The sequence below is a fragment of the Lepidochelys kempii genome, chromosome 24, assembly GCF_965140265.1.
Source record: "Lepidochelys kempii isolate rLepKem1 chromosome 24, rLepKem1.hap2, whole genome shotgun sequence".
NCBI classification, from domain to species: Eukaryota; Metazoa; Chordata; order Testudines; family Cheloniidae; genus Lepidochelys; species Lepidochelys kempii.
This window is the reverse complement of record NC_133279.1, coordinates 8637156-8654431: the sequence shown is the minus strand read 5'-3', so window position 1 is coordinate 8654431 and position 17276 is coordinate 8637156. Positions and strand designations below refer to the sequence as shown.

Here is a 17276-nt window from a genome sequence, read left to right as displayed (position 1 = left end):
GGAGAGAGAAATCAGCTGAGAAATCGGAGGTTGAGATAAGCAAGAGGGAAAGCACTGGGCTCAGCACAACACCACAGGGGCCTGAGCACGGGGAGGGAGACAGGGAGCCAGGCACCGGCTCGAGGAAGTTTTGTGGCTTTGGATCCAGGCAGCCCTTGGTACTGGTACCAAGCAACCAGCAGCATATCACAAAGGTGAGTTGGAAGATCATGTGAGACCCAGTCCCCATCTCGAACCAGGGGCCTGCACTCAACCCAGGGGCAGGAATAGAACCCAGGAATCCTGACTCCAACCCCCTGCTTTAACCCATGACACCACGCTCCCCTGCCAGAGCTGGCAATAGAACCCAGGAGTCCTGACATGCCCCGACTATCTTCCCTCCTTTAATTAGACCCCATTTTTAGACTGTAAGCTTCTTGGGACAGAAGCTGTCTCTTTGCTCTGTTTGTACAGTGCCTAGCGCCATGGGGTCATGGTCCATGGCTAGGGCTGCAAGGGGCTATGGTCCATAGGACTAGTTCCCTTCCTAGGGCTGAGAATGGAACCCAGGAGTCCGGGTTCTCCCAGCCCCCCCTCGCAACCTGCTAGTAACCAAACACCGCTGCCTGGGCCAGCTCTGCCCAGCGGGGCCCCCTGCTGGCGGCAGCGTGGACTCACTGGTTGCCGAACTTCACGGTCAGCTGCCGGCGGGTCCTCTCCTCGTAGCGCTTACAGAGCAGGCTCAGCAGCTCCGTCTTGAAGACGGACTCCAGGACGCTGTCGTACTGCGGCCCGTGGACGATGAGGAAGTCATCCTGCAAGGTGCTGCCGGGGTTGGGGGAAACAGAGGCTGTGTCAGACGCGAGACCAGGGGTGCCCCCACCAGGCTCTCTCCGAGGCCGGGGCCAGCTGCGGGCGGTGCCCAGGGACAGCTCAGGGCACCGGCCCCGCCCGGGGCAGGGGAGATGCATGAAGCAGAGCAGACTCCAGCCCCCGCTGCACCCGGGAGAGGGCCGGGCTGAACCAGCCCCCGGGGGCACCGGGCCTGCCAGGCCGGCCAACGGGCTCCTACCTCAGCGACACTGACTGGATCTTCTCCAGCTCCACCTGCCGCTTTAGCACCTCCTTGATCGTCCCCTTCTCGGGGCCCTGCTTCACCTTCTCCCGCCCGATGAGGTAGAGGAACCGGGGCGTCAGGATCAGGTCCCGCTTCACCGTCTGCGTGGGGGGAGAGGGGCTGAGCGGGGGGGGGCCACTGGAGGGAGGCAGGCGCAATGGTGGGGAGCCAAGCGGGGGCATGGGGAGGTGGGGCAGGGAACGTGTGGGGCTGAGGGGGAGGTGGGGCAAGCCCAGCAGAGCCTGGGGGGCATGAGGGAGTGGGGAGGCAGCACCCATTGGCTCGTGGCCTGGCGTAGGATGGAGACAAGCGCGTGGGGCTGGGGGGGGGCAGGGCTGAGAGGAAATGGGGGAGCAGAGCTCGGCCCACAGGCAGGAAGAGGGAGGCTGGAGGTAGCCGAGCCTGGCCCTGGGGAAGCAGAGACCGGTCCTGCCGTGGGCAGCAGAGAGGGCAGCCGGGGGGCCCCGCGCTCACCTTGAAGCGCCGGTCGTACTTGGTGACGGTGTCGGCGAAGTCCACGCGCTCACGCCGGCCCACGAAGCGCCGCAGCTCGGGCCGGTTCTCCAGCCCGATGTAGTCGCCCACGAAGTTGCGGTTGAGGCTGTTGGGCCGGCGCTCCTTCTTGTTCAGCAGGAGGTTGGAGGCTTTGGGAGGAGGAGACTCGGAGTCAGACCTCGTTAAACCTTGACGAGCGGGGGAGGGGTGAGCGTAGCCCCTTCCCTCCGCCCCGACTCTGACTCAGGCCTCGTCCGCACGGGGCCGGATTCTGGGGCGAGGCGGGGCCTGGATTCCAAGTGCCGGACTCCGGTCCCAGACGGGACCACGGTGACCAGCCAGTCCGACCACCGGCCAGAGCCCTGCCCTCGGCTAACTCCCAGAGCAGAGCTCAGAGAGCAACGGCCAATCTGGATTGAAAACCTGTCGGCGACACCGAATCCCCCGGCCCCTGGGGAAACTGATCCCAGGGTTCATTCCTCTCACGGCTAAAAACCCACGCTCGCTTCAGCTTCCAGCCCCTGGAGCGTGTTCGACCTTTCTCTGCTAGATTGAAGAGCCCGTTATTAAAGACAGGTAGGTAATTAGTGACTGGGATCCAGTCCCCCCTTATCCCTCTCTGTTAAGCTAAATCGATTGAGCTCCTGGAGTCTCTCACTCTAATCCCTGAATCCTCCTCGTGGCTCTTCTCTGGCCCCTCCCCAATTTACTAACCTCCTTCTCGAGGGGTGGGCACCAGAATTGGACTCTGACCTGGAGACCTGCCCGGTCCAGCGGGGTGGGGGGGGAACGGACGGACAGACTAATTTTGTTCCACAATCACTGATCTAGACAGCAATAGTGTGTCGGGGGGGGGGGGGCAGTTTTCCTAGGATGGACAAGCCCTTCTGCCTTTGTCCCATGCATGGGCCCTCTCAGTACACCCAGCAACCGTTCACCTGGAGCCCGTCCCTTACCAACAGGAGCCGCCTCTACCCCAGCCTGAGAGCACGGGGGTCATGCCGGCTTCCCCAGGCCAGTGTACGTGTGCGTGCACCCCCAGGGACAGCGATCAATGGAGGGGATGGCTGCATCGCTCAGTGGGGAAACCTCAGGCTCGCTGCCACCCGCAGGAGCAGAAAGAAGGAGGGACGGGCTTATGGGGACGACCCTGGGCAGGGCACCGCAGCTCCAGGCCTCAGTTTCCCCAACCGGAAAGTGAGGGCAATGCTCCGTCCTTTCTCCCAGCCTGGGTCTATTCAGTGCGTGAGGGCCAAGCTGCAGGAACTGGCTCCTGCCCTGTGTCCGTGCAGCGCCAGGCCCATTGGGACTCTGCTCTCCATTCAGGCCTCTAGGCACTACTGTCATACACCTGATATCTACGCAACAGCTGGAGGTGGCCGGGCCGGATTCTGCTTTCCCCAGGGCTGGGCAATCGGGGGGGCAGGGGGGGTGCGGGACCCACCTTCCTCCCTCATGCGGATGTACTTGCGCACGGCCACATGCTTGCGCCAGGCCTTCTGGATGACCCGGGCGTATCCGTCGTAACGCCGCTCCCGCATCTCCTCCAGCAGGAACAGCTGTGGGGGCAGGGAGCACCAGCTTAGGGGGGCTACCAGGGGATCCCCCCCCTTCTGCCGTGCACGCCAGACCCAGCCTCCCTAATCCCCAGCTGGGAGCCAGCCCCCTGCTCTGCAGAGTGACAATCCCACTCACCAACTTCAGGGCCCGTCCCCTCCACAACTCCAGGGAGTGCCCCCATCGGCCTCTCCCCTCCCCCCGCTCACCAGCTTCAGGGACTCTCCGTCCCCAGGAGGTCAGCCCCCTTCACCAGCTCCAGGGACTGGGCCCCCCCCCATTGGTCCCTCCACTCACCAACCCTGGGGACTCCCCCGCTGCCCACTCAGGGGGTCAGCCCCCCTCCCCCTCTCACCAGCTCCAGGGACTGCCCCCCCCCCGACTCACCGACTCTGGGGCCTTGATGAAGACCTTGCTCTGGCCCAGCTGGTACTGGTCTGGGTCCATGTTGACGGCACGTAGCAGGTGCACCACGCCCTGCTTCTCGTCCCCCCGCCAGGCCGGCCATGTCTCGGGGGTGAGGATGGCATACCTGGGGGGGAGAGGGCGGTTGTCCTAGGGGCTCAGTAAGCGAGCGGGCCGGAGGAGCTGCAGAGGGATGTCTCCCAGAGGCAGCAGCTGGCATTCTGCCCTCCAGGGGCAGCCCCCGGGGACCCAGCGAGATGGGGTGTGATGCAGGGAAACCCTGGCCTTGCCCCCGGCTTGTTTCCTGGACCAGAGCCTCCCTGCTGAGCCCACGCAGCACCACAGAGACCACCAGAGCAGCCACCAGCCTCGTGGGCTGGCCCCCGGCGCTGGGATCAAACCAAGCCCACCATACAAGCCTCTGCGCTGAGGGGCCCCAGACTCAGCCGCCGCTGACACGGAGCAGCCACGGGCGGGGGGACCCCTGCGGCAGCATGGGCTCATACTTGCGTCCCTCTCGGTTCCCTGCTAGGGGGGACCCCGGCTCCTCTGCCCGGCGCCCCTTCCCCTAGCGCCTGCGGCAACGGACGGAGGCTTGTGCCCTGTCTCCTCCCCTGCCCAGGGGAGGGCGGCTCCTACCTCTGCAGGAATTTCTGGAAGACCCGCCGGTAGGCATAGCCGGCCCGGCGCACCCGGATGTTCTCCCGCAGGCCCAGGTATTCCACCTGGTGCTTCACCCTGGAGGAAGCCAGAGAGGGAGACAGGTAGGTCTGAGCAAGGAAGGGGTAACCAGACACCCCGCTCCCCGACCCGTCTCCTCCTGGCTGGGCAGCAGACCCCGTCCATGTAGGGAGATGGGGGTCCAGCCACCCCCTGAGCCGGGGGCTGGAGGCACTCGGAGAGGCCGCCCGGCCCTATAGAGCAGGGAACAGTCTGGAAAGGAATGAAGGGGAAACGCCCCAGGGGCTGAGGGTGGAACAGCCGAAGCCTGGGAGTGAGGGGATTGGGGGGCAGAGGGCAGGGACAACAGCTGCCCAAGGGAGAAGGGCGGAGCAGCCCGGCCCCCGGCCCTGGTCCCCACCTGCTCTCCTCCCAGTCGCGGGGTCTCTTGGTCTCGTTGGGTTTGATACAGCGGATGTAGTGGGGGGTACACTTCGTCAGGGTGCTCACCAGGTCATTCGCTTGTTTCTTCAAAGGAACAAATCAACTTAAGCCCCAAAAGATAGAGGGTCTCTATGGTAACTGGACCCCCCCCACACTCCCCACCTTCATCCACCCCCCACCTGCCTTCATCCTTTAAATGGGGTCACAGCTAATACGGCTGCCAAGTTAGGCACTCAGATACCAGGGTGATGGGCGGCCGGAGTACCCCCATGATGACAGACATCCCACTGCTACGAAAATAAAGCTCAGATCTGCTGTCCAATCTCTCAAACCCCACCCCCTTACTAAACGGCCCAGCCAGGGATCGCTGAAACGCAGCTGGCTCTGGGGTGGGGCGCGGCCACAGTCTGGCAACGCTAGGCATCCTGTGTCCAATGAAAACTGCGGAGGGGTTGTGGGGGACAGCGGGAGATAAGACAGCTGAGCATCATTAGCCAAAAACCAGCCGAACGGTGGGGGGGGAATCTGCCGAGTGGAGCTGGACCGGAGCAGATTCACCAGCACCTGCCCCAGCCCCTCCAGAACAGGAGCCAGAATAATCCCCCGATGGCTCCAAGCAGCTATAGGGAGGCCTGGAGATGAAGCAGTGAGATTTCCACGAAGGAAAGGGACGGGGCTTCCCCCCCCAACCTCATCGGGTACCTTGATCTTGCTCCCGGCTGTGGTGGGGCGCCCTTTCTTTTCTGCGTTTATGTTCTCAGGAAAGAGGTCTTGGATGAAGGGGCTAAGGTGGGCAGAGAGGGAAATTAAGTCAGTGCCCTGTGGGGTGGGGAGGTTTGGGGAGGGACTGGGATATGGAGCCTTTTGCCCTCTCCGTCACCAGCTGGAGGCCAGCACAGGAGCAACCCAGCATGGGACGAGTTTGTTGGGCCCCAGCTCAGCTCCAAGGGGATAATCGTCCACAGCACAAAACCCACTATGCTGTTCAGCCATCTCCACAGCAGCCTAGGCAGAGGGGCCAGGGACTCCCCCCACACACACACACCAAGGACCACCTCCAGGGCAGGGTTATTGTAACGGATACATAACCCAAAGCAATGAAAACGTTTAGCTCGTATCAGTGCCATGTCCTAAAGCAGCAGAGCCAGGGATAGAACCCAGGCGTCCTGGCTCCCAACCCTCCGCACTCGAACCACTTGCCCCCACTGCCCTCCCAGAGCTGGGAACAGAACCCAGGAGTCCGGACTCCCAGGCCCCCCTTGCTCTAACCACTGCCCTGCACTGCCCTCCCGACCCAGGGAAGTGGCACTCACAGCTCACTGCTCTGCATCAGCTCGATGAGGTCGGTGAAGAGCACGTCGCGGTTTCGCTCACAGAATCCCTCCACGTCGTAGGAGACCTGCGGGCCGGCGAGCCGGGGTCTCAGGCAGCGGCCCAGGGAACAGCCTGGAGCCGGCGTGCTGGGGGGACTCCCTCACACAGCCTCCCCATCACAGAGCCCATGTCCACCGTCCCCCCCAGAGGGGCCTGGCCTGGAGCCAGGCCAGCCTCGGCCAGGGAGCGCCAAACTGGGCCAGGGGGACAGGACACGCCAAAGGCCTAGAATACGCAGCTACTGGGGCGAAGCACCAGGTCCTCACCCCCCTCCAATCCCACTCCCCAACTATGACAGCCCCCCCGCAACCCTGACCCCCTTTACCCTCCAATCCAGCCTCCCCTTCCACCCTAATCCACCCGCCCAGCCTCCCCCAGCACCCCCATATACCCCCCCACCTTAATTTACCCTACCAGCACCCCCACATCCCCCTCCCTGACCCCCCTATTCTACCCTGTCCCCAGCACCCCCTCCCTCTCCTTTTCCCCTCTACCCTAATGTATCCCTCCCCCACCCCACCCCATCGCCCTCCCCAGGACCCCCCCCGCGCTGACCTTGCCGGCGTAGTGGTGGATGATGAAGCCCTTGTTCCAGCTGTTGAAGTGCTGGTGGGTGCCCACGGCCATCTGCAGCTTCTGCAGCAGGCTCTGGTCGGCGCCCTCGCCCTTGGCGTGCATGGTGGCACACACATCGTCCAGGATGCTCATGAGCCCCGGTGGGTTCTGGGGGGGGGTTGGGGGGGACGACACCAGATCGCTGAGCCAGGAGGGGGCACCGCTTCCCAGCCCCTCCCGCTCCCAACGCAGGCCTGCAGGAGAGCCAGCATCTCCTCCCGGGCAGCTCTGGCGCTGCAATGAGGCAGGGTTTGGGGCTCGGTGCGGGGTCCCCCACAGCACTGAACAGACCCCGATTAAGGGAGAGGAACTGGGGGTACCCTTGGCTCCGGGGAGATCCCAATTAAGGGGCAGCTGGAGGGGGTCCCCCACATTGCTGGGAGCCCCTGATTAAGAAGGGGACTAGGAGAGGTCACCAGGCAGAGCCCAGGTCACAGGGGAGACCCTGATTAAAGGGGGATCTGGGGGGGCAGAGCCCCCCACCAAGCTCAGATAGGGGCAGGGGCAGTTATGGGGATCCAGGTTCCGTGGGGATCAGAGACTCAAGTCGGCAGGGGTCCCAGGCTTGGGGGAGGGGGTCACACAGGTTGTCTTCCCCCCCAGGCCGGAGGTGTTTGGAAGGGGGGAGCCCGGCCGCTCGCTCACCACTTTGCTCTCGATCAGGTCACAGACGATTTTGTTGTTGAAATAATCGATGGGGTTCCAGCGAATCCCTTCCTGGATGTACTCCTCCTGGCGGGGGGGGACGGGAGGGAGACTGTTGTGAGGAGGGGCTGGGATCGAGGCAGCCCCAGATCTTGTGTGGGAGCAAGAGTTGGGCTCTGCCCGTGTCCGAACTCCGGGGGGGGACGACCCCCAGCTGCAGGTCAGCCACAGGTGGTGGTAGTTGTGGGGGCCGGCCACCGCAGGCAGATACGAGCGCTTAGACTGCACAGCCCACAGAGGTTCCAACTCGGGCGGGGGCTGCGCCGTGCCACCGAAGGGCCCAGTAGGCAACAGGCGGGAAGGGAAACTGAGGCACAAAGAGGGGAAGGATCTTGCCCAGGGTCAATGGCAGAGCTGGGAACAGCACCCAGGGCCCTGGGCCCCAGCCCAGTGCCTCGTCCACTGGGCCACGCTGCCTCGCAACCCCATTGGCTGAGCTCCTCCACCCACCCCACATCAGCTCCTCCCTCTGCCCCTCATCTGTCCCCTCCCCCACCCCCTCATCTGTCCCCCATCTGTCCCCTCTCCCACCCCACCCCCTGCTCCTCCCCCACCCCATCCCCCCCTTATCCAACCCCTGACTCTCATCTGCCCCCACCCCCACCCCACTACCTGTTCCTCCCCCTGCCCCCTCCCTTTACCCTCCTCATCCCCTGCCCCTCACCTGCTCTGCCTTGAGCGTGAGCTCGATGAAAATCTGTTGCAGCTTCTCATTCACAAAGTTGATGCAGAATTGCTCAAAGCCGTTTTTCTGCGCGGGGGTGAGGGGGGGAGAGAGACAGACCCGTCAGGCACCCGGGGTCCCCGCTGGGCAGGGCTGTGCTGGCATGGAGGGGCAGAGCGTCACCAAAGGGGGCTCTGGCTCGCTCAGAGCAGCGGAAGGGAGTGTCAGAGAGAGCTGAGACAGGCCGAGGCCCTGGAGCAGCCACGGGGCATCCTTGGCACCCAGCTCACGTGCTGTTTGTCACCTCCCCCCGGCCCCCAGCCCCCGAGGGAGAAGGGGTTTGCAAATGGCTGGTGGAGCGGGGATCCCAAAGTGTTTCTCCTCTTCTGCTGGCCCTAGCCCCCTAATGCTGGGGAGCCAGGTGGGGACCTAGGAACCCGAAAGCCCAGGAAGGTCTCTCTCGTGCCCCTGCCCCGCGGTACCTGGAAGATCTCGAAGCCGTATATGTCCAGCACCCCAACGTTATACTCCTCGTAGTCCTTCTGCATCGCTTTGTTGACAGCCTGGGGGCAGAGCAGAGAAAGGCGGGGGTGGGAATTCAGGGTCTTGCCTGGAAAATTAGAGGCCAAAACTCCAGCCCCCCCGTGTGTGGTGGGGTGACAGAGACCTGGAAGGGTCACCGGATACCAGGCCACCAGAGAGAGGTGGGGCCCGGCAGCTGAGCTGGGGGGCCAGGGCTGGGGCCCCCGGGGCGGGTGACTCACGTCCACCAGGTAGTCAAAGAGCCGGGAGTAGAGCGCCTTGGCGAGGGCGTCCCGGGTGAAGCTGGCCTGCTCGGCGTTGAGCGTCACGTCGATCACCTCCGACTTGCCGCCCCACCGGCTGTCCATCTTGCGGCTGGTCAGCTTCTCCTTGAGCCGGCCCTGGTCGACGCCCAGGAGGTAGGAGGGGAAAGCCAGGACTGGGGAGGGCGAGGATAAGGGGGGAGGGTATCAGGGGCAACACCCCAACCCCGTCTGCCTCTCAGCATGGCTCCCCCGCTTTCTCCCCCGGCTGCTGGATTCGCCTCCCCTCACCCCGCCTGCCTTCAAGGTGGGTGGGGTATCGGCCTCCTCGGCGCCCGCACATCCAGAGGGGCCGGTGGAGCCGTATCCCCATGGGACCCTCCTCCCCAGAGGGAGAGGATGGGAGCGGGGAAGGAAACAGGAGAAGGTGGGGCCCCCCAAAGGATGGAGGCAGATCCATGGGGCACACAAGCCAGGCCCCACCCCAGCATCAGGTGCCTGACCGACCCCCCCACTCCAGATCCACTCTGAGCCAGATCCTGACAGGGACGCCCCAACCCCAAGCCAGGCCCCGAAGGGGGCTCCCCCCAGGCCCCGAGCCAGGCTGTGACACCCCACCAGACACCAACGCAGGCCCTGATGGGGACCCCCCTACACCCATCCCTGAGCCAGGCCTGACGGACCCCCCCACTCCAGATCCACTCTGAGCCAGATCCCAATAGGGACCCCCATCCCGGTGCCCCCTGCCCCCCACTCACAGTCCTCGCTCTCCACGGCGGCGTAGTTGCCCTCCTCCCGGAAGCTGATGTTGCCCAGGTGAAGGATCCCGGCCACAATCTGCAGCACCAGGGTCTGCTCCTCCCCGGAGAGCCCCACCACCTCCATGGCCGTCTGGGGACCAGGAGCAGGGGGAGGTGTCAGGCTGGGAATGGGGGCTGGGCGCGGCGGGGGGATGGGAGCTCAGGGGCCCAGGATGGGGGTTGGGGGATGGGGAACAGCTGGGGTTTGGGGCTCTATGGTGGCAGAAGTGGGGGGCAGCAAGATGTGGGTTAGGGATGAGGCACTGAGATGGAGGAGCACCAGGAAGAGGTTGGGGGCACTGTGATGGGGGTGACGGGGGGGGGAGCAGGAAGTGGGTTGGGGGATGGGGGCACTAGGATGGAGGGGCACCAGGAAGAGGTTGGGGGCACTGTGATGGGGGTGGCGGGGGGGGGGGAGCAGGAAGTGGGTTGGGGGATGGGGGCACTAGGATGGAGGGGCACCAGGAAGAGGTTGGGGGCACAGTAATGGGGGTGGCGGGGGGGGAGCAGGAAGTGGGTTAGGGGATGAGGCACTGAGATGGAGGAGCACCAGGAAGAGGTTGGGGGCACTGTGATGGGGGTGTTGGGGGGGGAGCAGGAAGTGGGTTGGGGGATGGGGGTACTGAGATGGAGGGGCACCAGGAAGAGGTTGGGGGCACTGTGATGGGGGTGTTGGGGGGGAGCAGGAAGTGGGTTGGGGGATGGGGGCACTAGGATGGAGGGGCACCAGGAAGAGGTTGGGGGCACTGTGATGGGGGTGTTGGGGGGGAGCAGGAAGTGGGTTGGGGGATGGGGGTACTGAGATGGAGGGGCACCAGGAAGAGGTTGGGGGCACTGTGATGGGGGTGTTGGGGGGGAGCAGGAAGTGGGTTGGGGGATGGGGGCACTAGGATGGAGGGGCACCAGGAAGAGGTTGGGGGCACTGTGATGGGGGTGTTGGGGGGGAGCAGGAAGTGGGTTGGGGGATGGGGGCACTAGGATGGAGGAGCACCAGGAAGAGGTTGGGGGCACTGTGATGGGGGTGGCGGGGGGGGAGCAGGAAGTGTGTTGGGGGATGGGGGCGCTGAGATGGAGGAGCACCAGGAAGAGGTTGGGGGCACTGTGATGGGGGTAGCGGGGGGGAGCAGGAAGTGGGTTGGGGGATTGGGGGCACTAGGATGGAGGGGCACCAGGAAGAGGTTGGGGGCACTGTGATGGGGGTGGCAGGGGGGGAGCAGGAAGTGGGCTGGGGGATGGGGGCGCTGAGATGGAGGGGCACCAGGAAGAGGTTGGGGGCACTGTGATGGGGGTGGCGGGGGGGGGAGCAGGAAGTGGGTTGGGGGATGGGGGCACTGAGATGGAGGGGCACCAGGAAGAGGTTGGGGGCACTGTGATGGGGGTGTTGGGGGGGAGCAGGAAGTGGGTTGGGGGATGGGGGCAGCAGGATGGGGGGGGCTGGGGACACCATGGGGGGACGTGAGCTCCTTGCACCGCTCTGGCTGTGTAAACCCCCGCTCGCCCCGTACCAGTGTCTCGTGGAACTCCTGCCGGTCGTTCATGTCGTCCACCTTGTAGATCGCCGACTGGTTGAGGTAGTAATAATAATCCGGGTTGGTGATACCCAGGTTCTCCCGCTGCTCCGGGGAGGCTCCCTCCAGCAGCTGGGCAGGGAGAGAGGACAGAGGCCGGAGGGGTCACGTGTTGGTTGGCGGGGGGGGGGAGGCCGCGCAGCACAGACCCTGCCCCCCCACGCACCTGGTAGTAGACGTGGAAGCTCCTCTCGCCGGGGTTCTGGCTCACTACCCGCGACTTCTCCAGCAGGAAGTTGGAGATCTTGCCCCCGTCGGGCTCCCCGCCACGGCTGAACTGGATCTCGAAGTACTTGCCCTGGGGCGGGAGGGGAGGCCAGGTGAGCCGGACCCCCTGGCTAGGTCCCCACAGCAGAGACACCACCCCCAGAGCACGCCCCACCCGGGAGCCTAATGACAGCAATGCCCCATGCGGCAAAGAGTTCATCTGGCCTCCTCCCTCGCTGAGCAGGATCCGGTGGTCAAGCCAACTCCTGGGAGCCAGGACTCCTGGGTTCTGTCCCCAGCTCTGGGAGGGCAGTGGGGGCTAGTGGTTAGAGTGTGGCGGGGGAAGAGCCAGAACTCCTGGGTTCAATTCCCAGCTCTGGGAGGGCAGTGGGATCTAGTGGGTTGGGGGAGGCTGGGAGCCAGGACTCCTGGGTTCTGTTCCAGAAGAGGAGTGGGGGCCAGTGGTTTAGAGTGGGGGGTCTGGGAGTCAGGATTCCTGGGTTCTGTCCCCAGCTCTGGGAGGGGAGTGGGGTCTAGCGGCTTTTGCAGGAGGAAACTGGGAGCCCGCTGGGCTCCACTCCCAGCTCTGCCACGGACGCATTGCAACAGGTCCCTTTCCCTCTCTGTGCCTCAGTTCCCCCATCATAAAGTGCAGCGAATGGCACTAAGCTGCAGGGAGGGGTTGCGAGGCTGCGCGGGTTAGTGGCTGTGAAGCGCTCAGCGATGGCCGGCTGCAGGGGGCAGGCTGTCTGCCAGGCCCCGGCAGGCGCTGCCGAACGCCCCAGTCAGGAGGCACTGGCGAAGCCCAGGCACTCACGAAGCGGCTGGAGTTGTTGTTGCGTACGGTCTTGGCGTTTCCAAAGGCCTCCAGGAGCGGGTTGGATTTCAGGATGATGTCCTTGACGTGCTGGGGGGGAAGCAGAGTGCTCGGTAGATGAGGCCGTCGGCTCCGGCCCTCCGGGAACCCCCAGCCCAACGGCTCCCAGCCAGCCCAGGCTCCCGGATCCCCACTGCTTCCCCCCGCCCTGTCACGCCCTGTGGCACCTGCACTTTGGGGCCCCCGCCGGACACCTTGGAGATGTAGCTCATGATGAATTTGGCCGCCACGGTCTTGCCAGCACCACTCTCCCCGCTGCAAGAGAGAAGGGTGAACGCCGGCTTCTCCGCCCCGCCAGGGAGGACACCCCACCCTAGCCCGGTCCCTTCTGGAGGTCAGGGAGCCTGGGAGGAGAAGCTGGTTGGTTGCATCTACGTTTTCCTGTCCTGCTCAAAGCCAGACAGTGACTCTCCTTTAAAGGAGGCAGGATGGCCCAGTGGTCAGGGCACCAGTCTCGAACTCGGGCTCAGCTCTCTGCTCCATCAGTCTCTTAGCTTCTCTCAGTTCCTCAGATGCCCGTCTGTAGCCTGCAGGGAACAGTCCTGCCCCACGGGGGGGTTACTAGGATAAATACGGTAACAACTGGGGGGTGCTCAGGTACTCTGGTAACAAGGCAGAGACAGAGCTTCCTCCCCGAATATGGGCGAGGAGGGTGGGTGTTGGGACCCGCCCCAGCAGGCATCAGCTCCTGCCTGGCGTCCATACCCACCCTGCAGGAACTGCAGGACCGTGCCTCAATTTCCCCATCAGTAAAATGTAGAGACCGACACTAGGTTGTCATGGAGGGAGGAGGGGGCTTTCCCAGCAGTCTCTGCCATTGCGCTGGAGGGCTACAGCCAGCCAGACACAGAGCCATGCCACGCTGGCACCCCCCGTGTGTGACCTGGCCGTCAGACCTTAGAACTAGAACTTGGCACATGCCAAGATGTGGACCCTGCTTCTGCCCCCCTCCCCTTCTGGGCTCCAGATGTGGACCCTGCTTCTGCCCCCTCCCCCCCCTTGCCCTAGTGGATTCTGCCCCTCTTCTTGGCTCTGCCCTACCTGATGATGACGCACTGGTTCTCCCCGTCGATCAGCATGTTGCGGTACATGTTATCGGCCAGGGCATAGATGTGGGGCGGGTTCTCGTACTGGGCCTGCAACCAACACACAGGCAGGAGACTCGGTTATTCCACCGTGCAGGACAATTGTACACAGGGAGGTGGAAGGGGAGGAGACAGGGCTAGGCTGAAACCCCCTTCAACTCATCACACTGGTGAGCCAAGCCAGGAGGCGACCCCAGCTCTCTAGTTATTTGTCTTGGGTGGCACTGGGGGGCCCCCGTTGCGGTGGGTAGGCTGTACAAACACAGTGAACACAGTTCCTGCCCCAAAGAACTTACAGTCCATGTCAGAGCACCAGGGACCTTTGGTTCCCATCGTTCCACCCACTCTGGTGAGCGCTTGGCAAACAAAACGCACAAGAGACTTGCTAAGGGCTTAAGGGACACAGTGACCTCGAAATGACACAGGGCTTAGGGGGCAGAGGACGAGGTCTCCCAAATCATGCTATCCCGTTGCCTTCCTCCCAAGAATCTCAAAACACTTCACAGACATTAATTAACCCTCGCAGGGATGGTAGATCAGTGCCACCCCTATTTCACAGATGGGGAAACTGAGGCTCGGCACGGGGAAATGACTTGCGCAAGGTCAGCGGCTGAGCTGGGAAGAGAACCCAGGAGTCTTGTGTCAGCCTCCCTGCACATCCCTTGGCCAGCCTAGACCCCTGCGTCCCTGGAAACAGCCTTGTTGGGAACTAGTGGGCTGATCTAGCCAGCTCTCCCCGGGCCTCTCGCAAAGCCGTTGGTTAGATCTCCTTCTCAGCGCCTTCACAGCTACGCCGGGGGATAGCGCCTGCCTCGGATCCGTCCACAGATCTCAAGCCCCGAGCCGCACCCTTGGAGAGGAGATGCCAGCAGATCAGGAGCGTGGCGGGCGCACGGTCCCCTTGCAGGGGCTCAGCACTCTGCTGTGAACGCCGCGGCAATGGGGCCCGGCCCACAACGGCTCTTAGGACAGTAACAAGGCTGCAGGGTTTTCAGGAGGGGAATCGGGAACTGCAGTGAACATAGGGCGGCTGCCGCTGAAACAGCAAAGAAATTGGAGCACCGGACGCCTCTTTGGGATCTAGCTAGGACACCAAGCAGGGAAGGTCTCTGCACCTGCCACTAGGGGGCAGGCTGGGAGCAAGGCAGCTCCCATGGGGAGGGGAGATGGGGTGCTGCAGGCATCGGCGGATCCAGTTGCTGATCTCACCTTGGGAGCGGGGCGTGGATCACACATGCCCCCTCGGCATCCCGGCAGCAGGGCAGGGCTCCCAGCTGGAAATTCCTGCCTGGGTGACTCACCAGCTTCAGGAATTATCTTCCCCTCCCAAGGGCAGAAGGGGCCTTTCCCAGCCGGGATTCACTCCCGGGGCTCCTTGTGGGTCACCCCGCTGCATGCACCCCCTCGCAGGCCAGGCACTGATGGGGAAACCCTTCTTCAAACTACAGCCAACCCTTTTAGCCAACCCAGGATTAACCAACGTTTTCACTCAGCATGTGCCCGGGGATCTGCCTGGAGCCTGCTCCAGGAGACACCAGAGCTGGGCGGCCCTGGGCTGGCTGCTGAAGAGTGGCGTCCTATCAGAAATCTCGTCCCCCCGGAGGTACTTACAGACGGAGATCATATTGTGATCCTTTTCTTTGGTAAACTAAATAGATTAACTTCCTCCCTAGAAGGCAGGTTTTCTAGATATTGAATAATTCTTCTAGCTGTTTTCTGAACTTTCTCCTATTTGCCAACAGCCAGTTGGAAGTGTGGGCCCCAGAACTGGACACAGTAATGGTCTCCCACATGCGCTATATGCCCATTTACCCAGACTGCCACATTACCCCCCTCCCTTCCTTGTCCCCCAGAATGAGATACAAGATACACTCACGCTGTGGGACAAGGGCAGGATCCGGACAATGTGAAGGTCTGGATAACAGGGCAGAGATCCACAGCTGTGGGGGAGGCCAGCCTGATGCTGAATGGCTCCTGCCATCTCCATGATCTGAATCAAATCCATGTCCCCACACCCTGCTATTTGATAATTATCCTGCATAGAGGTACCCCTGCTCCCACTCGACAGCCCCTGCTGCAGGGAGGGGGTCACAGGGAAACTGGAACCCCCGGTGGGATGTTTTGGAGGCCGTTTCCCCACTTACTCCCCGGCCCGCCCCGGCCTGCCATTACTCACGGCTCCCTGGTACATGTCAATCTCGCGATCGGTGAAGTAGGGCAGCTGTTTGAAAGGGTTGACGGAGATGAGGACCGGTCCGATGTACGTCTGGGGTTTCCGAGATAAGGATCGACCAGCGACAATAGGAAGCGGAAGGAGCAATGGAAAAGAACCCAGCGTTCTTCAGAACCCGATCCAGAGCCACCAGTCCCACACAGCCCACCCCGTATTTAAAGGACCACACACGGTTACTACATAAAATCACAATCACCCCCCCATCGAATCTGCAAAACAGCAGACACACGGACATTGCTACCTGCCGGTAAATTGTGCACCATGTCTCTTTCTAGGGTAATAGCCTACTACCTCTTACCAGCTAACAGAATTCCCCCTTTCACTCAAGTGGTGGAGGGACATGCTGTGGTGGGTTCAGTCCCACACAAGGGGTCATTACAACCTCACAGCAACCCGTGCATTATAAACTCCCCATCAGGCAGATGTACCTGACAAGCAAGAGCCCCTGCATTTACAATTAAACTCCCTACCTGGCCATTAATAAAAGCACCCAGGATTATTCAACATACAGAAGAAATTTGCAGCATCTCTGTTACTCATCCCCATCAATGCAGGTTGATCACCCCACACCCTTCCACTCCACTTTCCTCCTTTGGAGCAGTGAGATCGGCTCCCAATTTGCGTTTGCTCCTAGTCAGTTTCATTATCCAGTCCCCAGGCTCAAGACTGTGGTGTGTGTTTGTGGCACAGCGGAAACTAAGAGGTCCAGCAGGAAGGGGACTAAGGAGAGACCTGGATCCAGGCTGAGATTAGGAGTAGAGCTGGATGGAAAGTTTTCGACCAGTTTTCATCGGAAAACACCATCTACTCAAAATTGAAGGGTTTTTTTTTGCACAGTCATCTCAATTTCCATTAAGTCCCATTTGGGGGGAGGGATAGCTCAGTGGTTTGAGCATTGGCCTGCTAAACCCAGGGTTGTGAGTTCAATCCTTGAGGGGGCCATTTGGGATCTGGGGCAAAAATTGGGGATTGGTCCTGCTTTGAACAGGGGGTTGGACTAGATGACCTCCTGAGGTCCCTTCCAACCCTGATATTCTATGATTCTGTGAAGTCTCATGAAAAAAATTGGAAAATGTTTCAAAAATCTCAAACCTGTCTGGACATTTTCAGAAAAGTTCCAATTTTTCGTTTCAGAATGACAGTCGAGTTTGAAATTTTCTCTATTTTATCTTTAAAAAGTAAAAGGGTCAAAACCGACATGAAACATTTTCATTGACCCCAAATGATTTTTTTTTCCTTCAGAATTTCGTTTTGCAGATTTTTTTGAAATTTTGGCTTTTCATCGTAATTCGGGATGAAACAAAACCCTGAAACCTCCAAATTTTTCATGAGACAGAAAATCTGTTTTCCAACCAGCTCTAATTAGGGGATTCTCTGAGTAAAATACTGAATTTGGTCCCGTCCATCCATCAAGGCAGCACGGATTAGGGATAGTTTCTGGATAAGCACTCAGGATGCCTGAGTTCTATTTCTGTCTCTACAGCCCTACTGGGTGACTTCGGGCATTTACATTCCTGTTCTGTGACTCAGTTTCCCCTCCCCACCTTTTGTCTATCATGCCTATTCAAACTATGAGCTCTCCTGGGCAGGGACTGTCTCTCACTCTGTGGCTCTGCCTGGGCCCAGCCCAACAGGGCTCTGATCTCACTGGGGCCGCTACCAAGAGACAAATTATACTAATAATCCGTCACGATACTGATACGATC

At 61.6% G+C, this 17276-nt stretch overlaps 1 protein-coding gene across 3 annotated transcripts in view; it reads right to left on the bottom strand.

Moving 5' to 3' along the window:
- Positions 1–17276, bottom strand: part of LOC140902855 (unconventional myosin-Ie-like) — a 33598-nt gene that overhangs the window by 5599 nt on the left and 10723 nt on the right. For all 3 annotated transcript variants that reach the window (XM_073323426.1, XM_073323425.1, XM_073323427.1), the window contains exons 3-23: positions 15514–15603; positions 13294–13388; positions 12420–12507; positions 12193–12282; positions 11335–11466; positions 11106–11240; positions 9559–9691; positions 8780–8976; positions 8498–8578; positions 8016–8102; positions 7292–7378; positions 6587–6754; positions 5971–6056; positions 5360–5441; positions 4635–4741; positions 4193–4291; positions 3536–3680; positions 3036–3150; positions 1571–1740; positions 1052–1197; positions 658–804 (exon numbers count right to left, since the gene is read on the bottom strand). In XM_073323426.1, the coding sequence (XP_073179527.1) occupies positions 658–804; positions 1052–1197; positions 1571–1740; positions 3036–3150; positions 3536–3680; positions 4193–4291; positions 4635–4741; positions 5360–5441; positions 5971–6056; positions 6587–6754; positions 7292–7378; positions 8016–8102; positions 8498–8578; positions 8780–8976; positions 9559–9691; positions 11106–11240; positions 11335–11466; positions 12193–12282; positions 12420–12507; positions 13294–13388; positions 15514–15603 (2480 nt within the window). The remainder of the gene's footprint in view (positions 1–657; positions 805–1051; positions 1198–1570; positions 1741–3035; positions 3151–3535; positions 3681–4192; positions 4292–4634; positions 4742–5359; positions 5442–5970; positions 6057–6586; positions 6755–7291; positions 7379–8015; positions 8103–8497; positions 8579–8779; positions 8977–9558; positions 9692–11105; positions 11241–11334; positions 11467–12192; positions 12283–12419; positions 12508–13293; positions 13389–15513; positions 15604–17276) is intronic.